General features: G+C 45.0%; 2 protein-coding genes across 8 annotated transcripts in view; both read right to left on the reverse strand.

The window, feature by feature from the left end:
* The window catches only part of TTPAL (alpha tocopherol transfer protein like), a 124,534-nt gene that overhangs the window by 26,012 nt on the left and 80,499 nt on the right, over positions 1–18,023 (reverse strand). The window contains exon 9 of one of the 3 annotated variants that reach the window (XM_036245300.1): positions 9,469–9,522. The exons of the other annotated variants lie outside the window; for them this stretch is intronic. Coding sequence (XP_036101193.1) covers positions 9,484–9,522 — 39 coding nt within the window. The 3' untranslated portion in view covers positions 9,469–9,483. Of the gene's footprint in view, positions 1–9,468; positions 9,523–18,023 lie in introns of those variants that run through there. 3 annotated transcript variants of the gene reach the window in all.
* The window catches only part of PKIG (cAMP-dependent protein kinase inhibitor gamma), a 78,870-nt gene that overhangs the window by 26,012 nt on the left and 34,835 nt on the right, over positions 1–18,023 (reverse strand). For 2 of the 5 annotated variants that reach the window (XM_036245307.1, XM_036245308.1), the window contains exon 1: positions 4,650–4,693. The exons of the other annotated variants lie outside the window; for them this stretch is intronic. The gene's annotated coding sequence lies outside the window, so the exon portion shown is untranslated. Of the gene's footprint in view, positions 1–4,649; positions 4,694–18,023 lie in introns of those variants that run through there. 5 annotated transcript variants of the gene reach the window in all.

Consider the following 18,023-nt stretch of genomic DNA (forward strand, 5'->3'; position numbering starts at 1 on the left):
ACCAGTAATTTCTTGGAAGATTAAAGAAACTCCTTTTAAATAACGGGAGGAATGCTGGCTTCCTCCAGTAAAAGCAGATGCATTTAAATGCATTTAATTCAGAATCACAGCTGACTGCAACTTCCAAAGAAATGCCCGGCCAGTGTGGCTCAGTGGACTGAGGGTCCTCTCATGCACTGAGAGGTCCTGGTTTGATTCCAGATCAGGGCACATGCCAGGTTGCAGGCTTGATCCCCAGTAGGGGGTGTGCAGGAGGCAGCCCATTAATGTTTCTCTCTCCCTTCCTTTCTTTCTAAAAAATAAATAAATAAATATAAATCAATAAAAACATATTTAAAAAAAGAAAGAAAAAGAAATCACTCTTTGAAAACTCCAAGTTTTCATAAGGCATGTGTGACTTCCAGGAGGTAATGAGCTCAGCTTTGGGTCATGATTAATGACTTGTTTCCAAAAATTTTAGATTTTCCATGTCTGTCTCCACTTAGGAATCACTTCTGGCCCCTCTGTCAAAATGGCATAATTAACTGGGAAGCTTGGCTTCTTGTCACACTCAGAAAGTAACACCTGCCACCAGCTTCTTCCTCAAGAGGCTGGGCCAGCGTAGCCTGGTCCTAGGAGAACAGCACCTACTTCTGCTTTTGGCCTCAGCACCTGACTGGGTGACAAGAAGTAGCACTGAGGCTTGGTTTGAAAAGCCAAAGTGACAGCTCCAGGGCCCATCACTGGGGGTTTCAACAATGCTGAGGTTGAAGATGACTTCAAATTCCTCATACAAATGCCATCGTATGGCAGAGGGGGCAGGTGCCTGTGTACAATGGCTAACATTCTCTCTGGAAACCATACAGCAGCTAACCTGAGCATGTGTTTATGCACCAATGAAGGTCATTATGAGCTCTATCCTATTTCATCCTCATGGTACCCCTTTGAGGAGGTATGATTGTGGACCTCCGCCCCACACCCTTTACAGGAGAGAAGCAGGCTCTGTGAGGGAGGTGACCTGTCCGAGACGTCTTAGCGGTGAGGCGGTGAGGGAGAGCTCTTACTGCTACCCTCGCAGCTTCTCATTGAACCAGAAACTGTCTAAAGTAACAGGAACTGTGGACACCAACCAGGCCAGGGGTGGAAAAGGCAGGCCAAGGGAAAGGCAAGAGACCAGAGAGAGCAAAAGACTGGGCAAGGGAATGGCACAGATGGTAATAAATGAGAGAACACACACACCTAAAGGCATTCAAATTTAAATAAAAACCCAAACCACTCTGACTTCTGACTCTAGTTCATGCTTCCTCATTTCATAAGAGAGAGACTGAGATTCGGAAAGTAGATGGACAAGTCGGTACAGTGTGGTGGAGAGTTCAAGGGCTTCGGGAGAGCCAGTTCTCATGAGGAAATGCAGCTCTAGTACCTGTTAGCTGACAGGCCTTGGGCAAGTCACTTCACCTCTGTGCCTCCTTCATGTGCAAAATGAAAATAATCTCTGCTTCACATCGCTGTTGTGAAGATTAAAAGGAATCAATGCACAGGATGGGGCAAAAGTAGGTTTACAGCTGTGAGTATGTGAAACAGTTTATTCTTGTATTATTATTTATTAATTATTGCAGCACTGGCCAGGTAGCTCAGTTGGTTAGAGCACCCTCTCAGTACCCTGAGGTTGCAGGTTTGATCCCTTAGGTCAGGGCACATTGACGAATCAACCAATGAATGTGTGACTAAGTAATAACAAATCTATGTTTCTCGTCCATTTCCTCTAATTAAAAAAAAAAAAAAGAATAATATATATATACACACATGTGTGTATATGTATATGTATATGTATATGTATATGTATATGTATATGTATATGTATATGTATATGTATCTATACATATAGCGCCCTGGCCAGTTTGGCTCAGCGGTTAGAGCGTCAGCCTGCGGTCCGGAGACCCTGGGTTCGGTTCCTGCTAAGGGCACGTATCTTGGTTGCAGTTTGTTCCAGGGCCTGGTTGGGGTCGTGTGGGAGGCGGCCACTCGATGTGTTCCTTTTGTGTCAATGTCTCTCTCTCTCTTCCTCTCTCCCCCTCCCACTCTGTCTGAACAAAAATGGAAAAAAAGTCCTTGGGCGAAGATTAAAAAAAAAAATGCCAAGCAAGAACTTGGGACATAACAGTCTCTTCGACAACCCACCTCCTCTCCTAAAATGCCCTAAACTTCCTGTGGGGGCAGGTGGAATATATGAGGAAGAGCACACCGAACACAGTGTTGGCTCTCCCAGCTCAGAACAAGAAACTAAAGCCACCCTCATCTGGTTTCCGAAGGCCTGGACTGCGGGGTGGGAGGCATCCCACCACATGTCCACTCCCCTCCCCAGGCAGGACCACTGGACCAGGCAGGTACTTCCAGAGTATTACCTCCTCACCACGACCTTAGGAAGAGAGATGACTTTTTAAGTGATCCAGTCTTGAGACCCAGGGGGGCTGCAGAGGGGACCTGCCCATGGGGAGTTCCATGGCAGCAACCGTCCACCTGCTAAGGGCTGAGCTACTGGGGAAGACCACAGTTCCAGATGTGCCAAGGGGCTCTGAGAACTCTCCTGGCAACCCAGATCTTAATTCTAGCAAATAGTTTTAAAATGCCACATCTTCCTGAAGGTTAGGGTCTCTGATGGTTTTAAAGATAAAAATCCTGCCTGGCGGGTGTGGCTTAGTGGATTAAGAGATGCCCCTGGACTGAGAGGTCCTGGTTCGATTCCTGGTTGGGGCACATGCCTGGGGTTGTGGGTTCCATCCCCGGTAGGGGGAGTGCGGGAGAGGTAGGCAATCGATGTTTTTCTCTCACATCAATGTTTCTGTCTCTCTCTCTCTAAAAAAAAAGAATCAAAAACATATTTAAAAAAAAAAAAAAAGATAAAAATCCCTTAAATTACCAAGACCTGGAAGCTTGGAGACTCAAAATTGACAACTTCTTTTGCTTTTCTCTACGCTTTGGCTCTGGCCAGCCTTCCCAGCAGCATGGTGGCCGTGTCTAGGTGAGATGCAGGGGGAAGTAAGCAAATACAGGCATTTCCCCTCCTTTTCTCTCTCTTTTGCTAAGCTAGGAACTAGACTGGTGGGCTTTAAGTTAAATTTTAGCATGCTGTATCTCCTCTGTACCTCTGGGTCAGCTTCCCACCAGGCAGTGGGGTTCAGAGGTGGATAAGGCAGACTCACAGACAGGGTGTATACGGTCTAGCAGAAACAGAGGGACCTGAAGTTATGTCAGTACTTCCATAAACACAATTCAGGTCAACATGCGAAAAGAGTTCCGGACACTGTAAAACATACAGTGGAGACTTACCCTCAGTCAGTGGAGTCAGGGACTGATACTGACCACCTCATGTCATAGAAAAGAATGAGCATAACATGGAGGCTGATACTTGGGGTTGCTCAATAATGTTCATTCTTTTTTCTCCTCCCCCTCCACGGTGTGTGCACGCATGCGCACACACACGTGTCATCACACTGAAACTTTCTTTCTCCAGGAACACCCAACCTGACTAAACCATAAAAACTCCAGTAATTTAATGTTGCCTGTTTTATCTCCTCTTTTAATTCTCCTGGAGGCATCCGTTTGCAGGCATTCTGGGATACTGGACACCAAAGGCACTTTGCTTCTCTAGCCCTAAGGGTTCTCCTCAAAGGGGGAAGAAATATTGATGGTTCATTTCAAGCTGAATTTGGAACTATAGTGATCAGGCAGATTCGCCCCTCATTTACATACAAATGAGGAAACTGAAGCCCAGAGAATGTGAAACACTTGCCCAGGGTCACACAGTTCCCTTGGGTGGTCCTTCTATTATATGGTGACTTTTTTGTTTGTTGTGGTCTCTTTAAATGTGGTGCAACTACTTCTACCTGCAAGCAGGGGAGTGGGTGACGCACAGCTACAAGGCATGTCTCTCAAGCCCCTTGAGAACCCTCCATTCAGGCACCCACTGGGTTCAGAGTGGCTTCGTAGGGTTAAAACCCTGAAAACAGACCAGACGAATAAAATGCCCATGGGCTTACATGTTCTGTTTACTTTCTAGGCATAAACAGCAAATTTCTAAAACACAGCAATAAGAAGATCACAAAGCCGAAGTTCAAGATTTCCAATGCTTCTTTCCATCTTGGAGTTCTCCACACAGCCACGGTAGCACCGGGGTGTACGTGATGAAACTGAATCACAGCTGTATCTTAAATTTAAAATATCAATCTTATGTCTAAGGGTAAGTCTCCACTATATGAAGGAAAGACGGTAGGGAACTTTCACTTTGAGAGACATTTCTCTCTGGAGTGTTTAAAATGTTTGTACCACCTTTGTAATCAGAGAGAAGCATATACAGGTTTTACAAACACCAATGTCTAAGGGAGGATTTCTTCACCTATATTTGGCAAGAGGAGCTGCTTTTAAAGCTCTAGATACTCTGTCAAAGTTCTTAGGTTAAAAAAAAAAAAAAAAGTGAAAGAGCATTTGAAAGGAGCCCATTTGTGAGACCTGAGGCTCAGACTCTAGCCCTAAGCAGTTTCAAACTAAGCCATAATTTTCAGAGCAATAACGTATCATAATATAAAAACAGACACTTTGTGACCAACAAAAGCAAGCTCTCCAAAAAGCTCTGCCTCTCCCTAGGAGTGGGAGAATGAAGTTCTACTTACAAGAGCAAAGAGTTTCTTCAAAGTCCAGGGGTCGTCAGTCAGAAGTGAAGGTAAAATTTAAGAAACCAGGATTCAAAACGCCTCCCTTTTGAGGGTAAATCAGATTAGCAGACCAGGCAGGATTCTCTCATACCCCTTCTCTCTCCCTCTCTCAGTGTCTCCTAAATGAAATGCACTTCGAGGTTTTAGTGGGTGTTTCCCACGCCTCTGGCCAAGAAAGTCCCCATTTGTTGTAATCCAATGCTCAGCCTGATGATGTCAACCACTCAGCTCCCTTGCTCAGTTTCCACCTCTCCGTCCACAAGAGAGATCCATTTCCTTTGGACAATGAGCCAGGGGGCTGTAACCGCATCCCGAGCCGTCGGCACATTTGCCTAACATCCTTCCTTCAATTTTCAACACTGTAGCCTTACTGACAACAGGCTTCCTATCCACTGACTGGGCCAGGGCTCCCGGCATAAATCCCTCTGCCTCGCAGTCACTGCCAACTGTGGGCTGTCTAGTTTGCTTTGCAGTTTTAATTCACTTCTTTGGTGTATGATACACTTGGCTAAGTGGAGATCTGCTTCCCCACCCCACTCCACCCCACCCCGCCCCACCCCGCCCCACTTCACCCCACCCCGCCCCACCCCACCCCACCCCGCCCCACTCCACCCCACCCCGCCCCACTCCACCCCACCCCACCCCACCCCTCCTCCATTTCTTTTTTCACGCTCAGTTTTCCAAGCTGTTTCATTTCTCCATTAAGTTTTCTGGGTACATACTGGGCACAGTGCGAGCGAGAGCTTGTCCTTCACTTAGGGGAAATGACACATGCCCACATGAAAGGCTGTAACCTGGGGAACTGGATTCCAATCTTGGTCCTGTACCTGAAAGAATGGCCTTAAGCAAGTCACCCCCCCTCTCTGAACGGCAGTTTTCCCATCAATAAAATAATGGCTTTGATGTCTTCCCCTTCTGCAATTCAGTGGCTGAGGAGATTAACAAATGCAACATAAGGAATCTTACTACAAACTGACTGACTACATGCTTGAGGGAGGGAAGAGCCCAGGAAGGGTCACAGGACACTGCTCAAGAGGTCAGGCCTAGCTCCTTCGACCCCCTTTATTTTGGAGCTGAACTGTTTCTCTGGGAGAAAACCCGAAAGAATTCACTAACTAAGCCCTGGGGGACACTGAAAGAGGCAGCATTAAACTGCTAGATAAGATAAAGAAGCAAGAGAATGTAACTGTCCTTAGGGACTAAGAGCAGTGGTTCCGAGAGAGAATAATAATCACTTGCATATGTAGAGTGCTTGATGGGGAAGACACAAACCTCTCTACTTCTGTGTACAATAGAAGGTGATGTGACATGTATAGTGACTATGAGCATCAATTTAGGAGCCAGAGATGTGGATATGAGTCCTGTGTGACTTAACTTCTCTGAACTTCAGGTTTTTTTTAAAAAAACAAAAACAGCCCTGGCCAGTTTGGCTCAGCGGTTAGAGCGTCCGCCTGCGGTCCGGAGAGACCCGGGTTCGGTTCCCGCTAAGGGCACGTACCTCGGTTGCAGTTTGTCCCCGGCCCTGGTTGGTCGTGGGGGTGGCGGCCACTCGATGTGTCCCTTTCACATCGATGTTTCCCTCTCTCTCTCTTCCTCTCTCTCCCTTCCACTCTGTCTGTACAAGAAATGGAAAAATGTCCTCGGGTGAGGATTAAAAAAAAAAATAAATAAATAAAATGAAAATGAATCTCACTAGTAAAAAAAAAAAAAAAAAAAAAAAAACAAAAACAAAAACCGGAAAATGAAATGCTAGGAGCTCCATTTTAAGACTGTGACAATTAAGTAACATGCCAGGGAATTATAAGTATTTGACACATACTAAGTGTTGAAGGATGGTAGCTCTCTCATTGTTATAGTACATAATCTCATTTGATTCTCATTTTATTAGAATTAAGTACCCAAGGGCTACATTATTAATCTCCTTTTCCTGAATAGGAAAATGAAACACAGAGAAGTTAAGTAACATGCCTAAGGTCACACAGCTCAAGATGAAAGGGCCAGACTTGGCAAATGAGTCTTAATTAGGCCAGCGCACGTGCCATGCACATGCCAATGCTACGTCTCAAAATGGTTATTTCACTAAGCCTGGCCCTTAAAAATGGGATCATCTGCTCTTAAGAAAAATGAGGTAAGCCTTGGCCAGTTTGGCTCAGTGATTGGAACGTCGGCCCTTGGACCAAAGAATCATGGGTTTGATTCCAGTCAAGGGCATGTATCTCGGTGTGGTTCAATCCCCGGCCCTGGTCGGGGTCATGCGGGAGCCGACTAGTTGATGTCTGTCTGTCTCTGTCTCTCTCTCTCTGTCCGTCTCTCTCTCTCCTCCCATTCTATCTAAAGATAAATGGGAAAATGTCCTTGAGTGAGGATTTTTAAAAAAGAAAGCAAGCCCTGGCCAGTTTGGTTCAGTGGTTGGAGCACTGGCCTGTGGACCAGAGAGTCCCGGGTTCAGTTCCCACTAGGGGCACATATCAAAAAAAATAAAATAAATAAAAAAGAAAGAAAAATCAGGTAAGCTTATTAAAGCAAATGGGCAAGGGGTGGGAGGGAGAGTTTCCCTGGGTTCAGCCAGGCCAGGGATGGGAAGAGCTAGTCAATCTGTTGCTTAAAGAAAATATTTGGGGCCACTAGGTAAGAGGTGGTGCTTACTTGTTTTACTACCAAAATACTGTGTGGCCTGAAAAAAGTCTGGGCTTCAATCACCTCTACCCCAAAAAGGCAAATCTGACTTGTCTTAAAGCTACTTGGATGGGAAGTTGGGGTTGGAACTTTATTGAGAGAAAGGAAGCCATTTATGAGGGGCAAGGGGGGTAAGGCTGTGGTAGTTTGTAACTTAACCAGAATTTTAATTAGTTCTCAGAAAATTTTGATGCTCGTCAAGAAAGGTGGGGCAAAAGGAGGTTTACAGTTGTTCGTATGAAGAATACAATAATACATACATAATAATACAGGAATAAACTATTTCGTGTACTCACAACTGTAAACCTCCTCTTGCCCCACGCTGTATGAGGAGGCAGTCTGCCCACCTGAAGGCTTTCCCAGAAGCTGGTATGGGGCTGCAGTGGAACGAAACATCAGCCTGGTAACGCACGGAGAACAGCAGTTAACGGCTCAGACCTGGGTTCCCTGTTCCGAGCTGCGTATGACTTTGACCTAGCTGTGTATGTGCCTTGGTCTCCCAATGTAAAACAATAATTAAAAATGGCATTTATCCTGCAAGGTTCTTATGAGAATAAGTGCCTGGCACATACTATGAGTTGAAAAACATTTGCAAAAATAAGCTGTAGCATCGTAATAGAAAAGACATTATTTTCTAATTCTGACTCAGTTTCACCATCTTCTGCCCTGAGGATGATGTGACAATGAATGAATACGTCAAGCGTGTTGGGAAGCCAGACAAACAGCCCAGTATTTCTCCAGAACTCCAGGATGAATAAGGAACAATAAGCCTGCCGAGAGCTGTTGGGAGTGCTCGCAGCAGCAACACTCAGCTTGGAGGGCCTGGACGCTGGGCCGCTATCTGGCTGTGCCTTTATTCCAGAAGCCCCAGTGGCGTCAGGAAACGAGGCTGGGATCTTGACAGGTCAGTTTACTGACATCACCCTCAGTGCTTTGAAACATGTTTTGTTACTTGAACAAAAATAATAGTAAGGAGCCCATTCATAAAAACAAAGACACAGTTTTCTTCTACAACATGTATTTTGGAACACTTGCCTTACAGACTAACTATATATACATCTGTGACAATCCATGAAGAGAGGACCGTGACAACACCAGCACACTCATTTTGTCTTCTGACAATGGCAGTTGTACTTTGTCGATTGGGGCCATGCTTGGTGCTGAGCATTCTATAAATACCACTTTATGTCATCCTTACAATAATCAGGTGCATGAGGTACTATTACTATTCTCATCTTACAAATGTGGAAACTGACATGTGCAGACACTGAGCAATCTACAAAGGTTCACTGGGATAAGTGACAGAACCCATTCTTCAAGCCAGGCTGTCTGGGGCCAGGCCTGTATTTATTTTTAAGTCCCTGACTCTAATGCCTCTTAAAGGGCTTCCCTGCAGGAAACTTGGCTGTTCTTCAGAGCCAGCACTATCGGCTCCATTTGAGGATAAAGGAAACTTAGGCTGCTGCATAGTGCAGAGCTGGCCTGAAGGGCTCAGACAGCCCCTTTGCCACAAAGCTGCCCTTAATTCTCACCCCCTCACCCCTAGTCTGGAAGGGGTCTCTCCCTCCTCTGAACTTCCTTAGTACTCTATTTCTCTCTTAAGAAACTTTTCTTTTTCTCTTTTGAGGCATATTTATTTCTGGGCAGATCCTATTCCTCTGCTAGAATTTGAGTTTCATAAAGAAAAGATCCATGTCTAATTCATGAGCATTTTGTACATAGTATGAGACACTTATTAAAATAAAACATCCATAAACAACAAAAACAAAAACTTTTATTGATGTTTACCATGTGCCAGATAATACTCTAACATAATCATAATTGCTTATTATAAAAAAAAATAGCAAAATATAGAACAGGAAAAAAAAGGGTGGAAAATCATCACCATCATCCTATCACCCAGAAATAACCAGTTATCCTTCTGGGGTACAGAACACAGAAAGAATCACACCTAAACTCAAGACAATGTTTTTAAATCACTTAAGTGATTCCTGGGGGGAGAAGTCAACCCCACAAAAGGTGACAAAGAAATGTTCAATTTGTTTGTTCGTCAGGGAGTACACTTGGTTGTTTTTATACAGGGTTTGCTGTTCCGAGGCTCCACCTCCTCGTCCCATCAGACACTGCTGATGGAGAGCTGGCGGAAGGGAAGCATCTGGAAAATGAAGGGACTTCCGGTCAGGACGGCGGCGTAGGTAAGCGCGGTATCACCTCCTCCCACAACCACATCAAAATTACAACGAAACTACAGAACAACTATCATTCAGAACCGCCTGAAATCGAGCTGAATGAAGTCCCACAACTACAGAATGAAAGAAGCCACATCGAGACTGGTAGGAGGGGCGGAGGGGACGGGCTGGTCCCACACCTCGTGTGTGGCGGATAAAAATCAGGAGGGACACCGGGCTGGGAAGGTCCTCCCTGAGGAGTGAGGGGTCCCCGTCCCACACCAGGCTGCCAGCTCAGGGTTCCAGTGCCAGGAAGAGAATCCCCATTACTTATGGCTGGAAAAACCAGCGGGAACTGAGGGAGGCTGAGGCTGCTGGAGCCCCAGGCAGCTCCTCTTAAAGGGCCCGCTCACGGACTTACTGGAACCCGCTCCCTCTGAGCTCCAGCAGGGAGGGGAGGCAGCTCAAAAGGCACCAGAGACATACGGGAAAGAGCTGAATAGTATGGCACTGGGCAAGGGCTGGAGAGGCAGCTTCGTTCTGGACAGACGTGCTGTCCTTTGGTGAGCCCTTATCCCAGGAGGCTGGCAAACAGCGGCCATATCTGGGACTCCAGCAACCTGGCTCACACTGGTAGCCCCACCCTGGTGATTCCCTGAGGCCCTGCCCCACCCAACTTTCAGGCCCAACCAAGCTGTTCCCAGTTGCTTTATCATAGGAATGGCCTGTCTTGGATCCTATTTCAGATTTTCCTAAATTCTCTCACACAAGCAGCACCTGGTCTCAGCGAGCCCCATACTTCTCATTAAGTGGCCCCAGGCCTGGCACTAGGAGCAGCCAGCTTTGGTTCACAACTTGGCTTTGCCTGGGCACCTCCAAACCCAGTACATGAAGACGTCATCTGCACACTGCTTTGTAGCTAATGCCTAGTGGCCCCAGGTAGAACACAGGCAGTGGCTGACCTTGCCCCAGAGCCAGCACACCAAGTGGACAGCTTCAGACCACATCTAAACACTACCACCCAACCACCTCCACAAGTGACACACTTAAGGAATGGACTCAGTGGGTACCAGAGCCCTGCTGAAGTAAGTCTTGCTCTGTGTGCTGGGCCCCTGCATAGCTGATCATCCAAGGTAGTCAGAGATTGATGGATAGTGGGCACAGCCAGTCCTTGCAGCTTATCAGCTGAGTAAAACCCTCTCATTGCCCTGGCCAGTTTGGCTCAGCGGTTAGAGTGTTGGCCTGCGGTCCAGAGAGACCCAGGTTCAGTTCCCACTAAGGGCATGTACCTCGGTTGCAGTTTGTCCCCAGCCCTGGTTGGGTCATGCGGGTGGCAACCACTTGATGTGTCCCTTTCATGTCAATGTTTCTCTCTCTCTCTCTTCCTCTCTTTCCCTCCCACTCTAGCTGAACAAAAAAAAAAATCCTCAGGTGAAGATAAAAAAACAACAACCAAAAAAAACCCTCTCATTGATGTGCCAACAGCAATCAAAACTCAATTACAACAGAATGGTATAAAGTCCACATGAGGGGTGCACCTCGAGGGCCTGGCTGGGAGACCAGGGAGTCTGTGCCTACAGAATACCTACTACAATAGGCCACCCTGGGAAGCCCAGGAGACATAGCAACTCTACCTAAAACACAGAAACAAACACAAGGAGGCAGCCAAAATGAGGAGACAAAGAAACAGGTCCCAAATGAAAAAACAGAATAAAACTCCAGGAAAAGAACTAAGCGAAATGGAGATAAGCAATCTAACAGATGCAGAGTTCAAAACACTGCTTATAAGGATGCTCAATGAACTTAGTGAGAACTTTAATGAACTTAGTGAGGGCCTCAAGAGCATAAAAAAGTACCAGTCAGAAATGGAGGCACTAACTGAAATAAGGAATAATTTACAGTCCTGGCCAGTTTTGCTCAGTGGTTAGAGAGTTGGCCCACAGATCCAGAGAGTACCGGGTTCGGTTCCCACTAAGGGCACGTACCTCGGTTGCAGTTTATCCTCAGCCCTGGGTGGGGTCATGTGGGCAGCAACCACTCGATGTGTCTCTCTCCCATCGATGTTTCTCTCCCCCACTCCCTCCCAATCTATCTGAAGATGAATGCAAAAATGTCCTTGGGTGAGGATTAAAAAAAAGGGGGGGGGGGGAATAAACTAAAGAACTTATATGCATATATGCATAACCAATGGACATAGACAACAGCATGGGGAAAGGCGGGGAGGGGGGACTGGGAGCAGGGAAGAGGGGGTCAATAGGGGAAAAAGGAGGAACATCTGTAATACATTCAACAATAAAGATACGTTAAAAAAAAAAAGAAAAGAAAAAAAATGGGTAGGAGTTTGCAGGATACCACCACACTGCCCCTCCCTGCCTTTTTCATCTTTCTTATGATCCGCTTCCCACCAGCTAAAGATAGGTTTCAAACTGGGGCAGTTATGGGACAGATGGATTTTCACTCTTGAGTACATTTTAAACAATCTTAGCCTTGTTATATTTACAGCTGAAAAGGGCATATGATCACCACATGTTCAAGGTGAGGATGCCAAGCCCAGAGAAGGCAGATTTCCAGACTCTGCACAGCCTGGTGCTCTAACAGTAGGACGTTCTTCTATAGATTCCAGGCTCTCCTTTCCCACTTCTCTTTGCCACTTGCCAGTGCACTTTGAAATCCTACTCAACCATCAGATGTCAGATTAAATGTCACTTCCCTCTGAGCCAAGTTAACTCCCCCTTCTGTATGGGTCCTATGACATCCTCCATTTCTCCTCTCATAACCCTTCAAACGTGTTATTGTAAGTACATGTTATATGTTTTTCCTTGCCAGACTGTAAATGCCATGAGATCAACAACATGTCTTCCTTGTTCATTGGTATAGAATAGGAAACTCAATAAATATTTCCTAAACACACACATCCACACCCACCTTGGATAGTCCAGGCTTGAGGTAAAGAAAGCAATAACGGGATGTGAGGGCGATCTGGCTGCGACATCTGTCACCCCATTGATCGCCAGGGTTGATTCGGCTGATCTGACTGGCTAGGCGGGTGTCCCCCTCCTCCCTCAACCGATCCATGTTCGTCCCTCCCGAAGCTGCGCGCTCGGTGGAAGAGGACGACCTTCCCCCCAGAGGAGAGGACCGGTCTTCGGTCAAGGGTATACGAGTAGCTGCGCTCCCCTGCTAGAACCTCCAAACAAGCTCTCAAGAAAGCAATAACGTACTTTTAAAAAAAGTATCACGTGCCCTGGCCGGGTGGCTCAGTTGGTCGGAGTGTTGTCCTGTGCACCAAAATGTTGTGGGTTTGATTCCCGGTCAGGGCACATACCTAGGTTGTGGGTTTGATCCCTGGAAGGGGAATGTACAGGAGGTAAACTGATAGATGTTTCTCTCTCACACTGATGCCCCCCCATCCCACCCCACTCCCTCCCTCTCTATAAAACTAATAAAACATATCTTCAGGTGAGGATTAAAAAAAAAAAGTATCACATCTTTGAAACTGCAAACCAGCCCTGGCCGGTTTGGCTCAGCGGTTAGAGCGTCGGCCTGCGGTCCAGAGAGACCCGGGTTCGGTTCCCGCTAAGGGCACATACCTTGGTTGCAGTTTGTCCCCGGCCCTGGTTGGTTGTACGCGTGGCAACCACTCGATGTGTCCCTTTCATGTCGATGTTTCTCTCTTTCTTTCTCTCTCTCCCCGCCTCCCACTCTATCTGAACAAAAAATGGAAAAATGTCCTCAGGTGAGGATTAAAAAAAGAAAGAAAGAAAGAAACTGCAAACCAGGCTATCGCTCTCGCATACCCATAGTTAGCTCCCTACCCATTCCTGCAGCACAGTGGGTCAGGAAGCTCTGCAGAACTCCAGGCAAAGATAAGAGGGCTCTTGAAGTAAACTGAAGGACCTGTCTGGGGCCATTCAGGGCTTCTAGGAAGAGATCAGGCATCCTTACTCTGACCTTTGAAGAGCCCCGAGTCTAACTGCCTCTCAAGTGCCCTAACGCAAAGCACACCCATTCAATGTGGTGCCAGTAGCTTCTGAGGCAGAGGCAAGGCCAATGGTGGCAAACAGACAACCAATTCCAGAGAAAACCAAAGCCTACCTCTTAAGAGGAATCTTTTACTATTAATTACAAATGGACAAGGCATCTGAGGAAAACAAACAAACAAAAAAAACCAGCCCGGCCGGTTTGGCTCAGCGGTTAGAGCATCAGCTTGTGGACCAGAGAGTCCTGGGTTCAGTTCCCGCTAGGGGCATGTACCATAAAACAAAAACAAAAACAAAAACAAAAAAAACACCCCGAAACTGGACCCTGCCCTGGCTGGTTTTGTTCAGTGGTTAGAGCGTCAGCCCGCAGACCAAAGAGACACGGGTTCCATTCTGGTGAAGGGCATGTGCCTGAGTTGTGGTTCGGTCCCTGGCCCTGGTTGGGGTCGTGTGGGAGGCAACTAGTCAATGTGTCTCTCTCACATCAATGTTTCTCTTTCTCTCTCTCTTTCTCTCTCTCTCTCTCTCTCTCTCTCTCTCTCTCTCTCTCTCCCCCTTTCTTTCTCCCTCCCGCCCACTCTGTCTGAAAATAAATGGAAAAATATCCTTGGTTGAGGATTAAAAAAAAAAAGTTAAAAAAAAAAGAAAAGCTGTACCCTATAATGAAAAAGGACATTTGAACATATGAGAAGCTTAAAAAAATTCTTATGTCTTCAGAGAGATACTATGTCCATAAAACATGAAATAAACAGATAATACTGGGCTCTTGGAAATTAACAACATGAATACTAAAATTAACAATTTAGTAGAAGGACTGGAAAATAAAAAATGGAAATCTTTCTAAATATAGGAAAAAATATTCACAAGATAAAAAAAAGGATCTCCATAGAACAACAATCCAGGAAATTTACCATCTGACAAAACAGGAATTCCATATAAAGGACAAAAATGGTAAAAAGTACAATAGGAAATTATCTAAGAAATCATAAGGAAAAATTCCCAAAGCTGAAAGAAGACTGCATCTTCTAACTGAAAAGTTAAAAAGTGTTGAGAAGAATGAAAAGGAACCATAGCCAGACACAGTATCCTAATCTTCCAGAATTCAAAAGGGAAAAAATCCAAAAAGTTTCTGGAGAGACAAACAGACTGTTTCAAGACTGCTATCAGACTTCTGATCAGCAACACTGGGTGCCTGAAGACAATGGGGCACTGCTTTCTGACAGAAAAGTTCTAAAGAAAAACGATTTGGAACCTAGAATTTATACTTGGCTAGGCAATAAAGACATTTTCACACATGCTAGGACTTAGAACAATTTATCTCTCATGCACCGTTTTCTTAGTAAACTCCTAGAGAACATACTTCACCTAAACGAGGGTTTAAACTAAGTGAGATTTGGAAAACAGGGATCTAACAGGCGAGGCGAAAGGAAGGGCCAGTATGCTAGCTAGCTCCGGGGCCTCGGCGGACTCACAGGCCCCGGCTAGAGCGCCTGTCCGACTACAGGAGGAGAGTAGAAGAAGGCTCTAGACAACAGAACTGATGGATTCCTTCATAGGTTTGCTGAAAACTGTATTGAAAGGCTACAGGAAAGTGTGGAAAGACTTAGCAAAATACAACAACAAAACCCTGAGCATATTAAAGAAGCAATTATTATGAAGTCCAGGAAACAGTCATACAGAAAGGAAAAATGATTAGACTGTTACTGATTCGGTGGTAAACATTTGCCATGCCACAATACTGATTTAATAAAAATGTGACATTGGGAGAAAAGGATAAGGAGAAGAAGTATGAGTGGGGCTGTGGTGTTTACAGAAAAGCTAAAGACTCACATGCTGGTCAACGAGTAACATCTAAAACTGATGAATAAAGAAAGAGCAGTATGGCAGTGTCTGGTCCTGGTTTGGAGCTGATTTGAACAACAAAACACTTGAGTTAACTGGAGATCTTCCTTGATAATAAGGGGGTATTAATTATTTTATGTGTGATTATGGCTGTGTGTCTGTGTTGAGTCCTTATTTTCTCAGAGATACATGCTAAAGTAGTTAATGGTGAAATGACATATTTAGTAGCAGGGAGAAATTGGCTGTAGGCATAGATGAAATAAAACTGGTCTTGATTCTTGCAACTGGGTAATGAATGGTACATGAGGGCTCATTATACTGTTCTCTTTAGTTTTGTATGTGTTTGAAAATTTCCACAATAAGAAAATGTTTAAAGAGCTAGCTTTATAAGTATATTATTTAAGATAAATTTTAAAAATACTAGAACAAACAGCTAATAGAATCAACAGTATATGTTCTTGGGAAGAGAATAGGAGAGAGTGGAATAGAGGGAGGATGGCAGGGGATAGCTGTTTTTTAGTGTAAATTTTTAATGATATCTGACCTTAAAAAGAACAAAGCAAAACTATGTGCATGTGCCATTTTGACAAAAACAGAATTAATTTTTAAAAAGAAATGGAAGTAGCCCTGGCCAGTTTTTCTCAGTGGTTAGAGCGTCAGCCCATGGACCAAAGAGTCTCAGCTTTGATTCCGGTCAAGGGCACATACCTGGGTTGCAGTTCGGTCCCCAGCTCTGGTTGGGGTCCTGCGGGAGGCAACCAATCGATGTGTCTCTCTCACATCTCTCTCCCTCTCTCCCCTCCCCCTCTCCCTCCCTCCCTCCCACTCTACCTGAAGATAGATGGAAAAATATCCTCGGGTGAGGATTTAAAAAAAAAGAAAGAAAAGAAGGGAGATAATATTTAGAGAAATGGAGGTAAACACCATACGAATTAAGACCAGAAAAGTTAAATGGTTGTCTCATTGTGAGGGGGTAAGCAGGATAATGATGGATATATGAACTCTTTTAACGATGTTCATGTATTACTTTCACTTTTTAAAAATGTTATCTAGCCCGGCTGGTGTGGCTCAGTGGTTGAGCATCGACCCACGGACCAGGAGGTCACTGGTTTGTTTCCCAGTCAGGGCACATGCCCAGGTTGTGGCCAGATCCCCAGTGCAGAAGGTGGCCAATCAATGTTCTTTATCATTGACATTTCTGTTTCTGCCTCTACCTTCCTCTCTCTCTAAAATCAATAAAAGAAAATAAATAAAAATGTTTTCTATGATATCATCGGTTATTACTGTCAGTTTTTAGCAGGGCCTTTTGCTAATCCTGACATCTACAAACTGAATCTATTTCTCCAGATGAAGAATCCTAAACTACCCAGTTAATATCTCCACATTAAATGTAATAATAACTATTACTGCCACTTAACTATTGTCTACCATTTGTCTGTGTTTTGCTTTTGTTATTTCTAATCTTTGTAACACGACTGCAAGGCAGGTATTGATATTCCCACTTTACAGATGAAAAGATTGAGGCTGAGAGACATTAACCATTTGCTTGAGGGAAAAGTTCCATCACCTTACCTCTCCTTACATTCCACTAGTTGGGTATAGTCCAGATGTATTTTTACATAAATTCCATGAAACAGGAGACAAGATTATTCTCATTTGACATATGAAGAAACTAAAGCTAAGAAAAATTAGGTAACGTGCCTAAGAATCCAGTAGTACTGTCTTCCATCCCTTATCATCTGTCTCCTCAACAATAAAATGTCAAGTTATTCATCCTCCTCACGGGCATTTGACATAAGAGTCACTGTAAATGAATGCTGCTGAAGGAGGAATTTAAAAAAAGAGAGAGACTTATTTTCTCCAAAGGAAATCTAGTAATAAACCATGGAATGTCCTCAGCTGCTCTAATGTCAGCGTTTTGCTTGAGTCCTCAAAGGGGCTCTCAAAATGTCAGCTGCCTGCCCGCCTGGCATACAGCAGATCAGCTGCTGGCGCAGGCAGCTCGCACCAGTTCCAAGAACCAGTGCCACTCTCTTGGCTTCAAAAGAAAGGAATGAGCCTTGCGTGCTTCTGCCCTGAAAAGAGAATGTCTATCTCCTAAATCTACTTTAGTCAAGGCCATGTGGCCCAAGGCTTTTTATAGTTGCCAGGAATCTTAGATCAGTGCAAGCTGGTAAAGCAGTAAAACAGACTGTGTGGGGCTGAAGCCAAAAGTGGGGGAATTAAGGGGCCTGGATATCTGGTCCTCTCAAGCCTTGGGTAGCTGACGGCTCTGCCTGGCAGAGAAGCAGCCCAAGAGTTGGGCACAATTGCCATGAGCCTGGTGTGAGATGCTGCTCCCCAGGTTGTTCTGGCATCTCAGCAAAGGCCAGGCAGCAACCAGAGGGAAGAAGCTGTTTACTTAAGTTGGAACAATTTCTAGCACCAGCAATCTGCACGTATTTGGATGACACATCTCTCATCTCGGAGCTTCAAGTGAGCAGTGCTTTGCTCCTGGGCAATTTCACCAAACACATTCCCTCCCCACACCACCCAATACCTGCTCCCTAACACATGTTGCCCTCAGGATGTTTTATTTAAGTTGACGAGTTTTAAATGATTATAAAAAGGAAATACATTTTAAGAATAACTGACTTTTTAAAAATCCTCATTCAAGGATATATTTT

The sequence above is a fragment of the Molossus molossus genome, unplaced genomic scaffold (assembly GCF_014108415.1).
Source record: "Molossus molossus isolate mMolMol1 unplaced genomic scaffold, mMolMol1.p scaffold_m16_p_6, whole genome shotgun sequence".
NCBI classification, from domain to species: domain Eukaryota; kingdom Metazoa; phylum Chordata; class Mammalia; order Chiroptera; family Molossidae; genus Molossus; species Molossus molossus.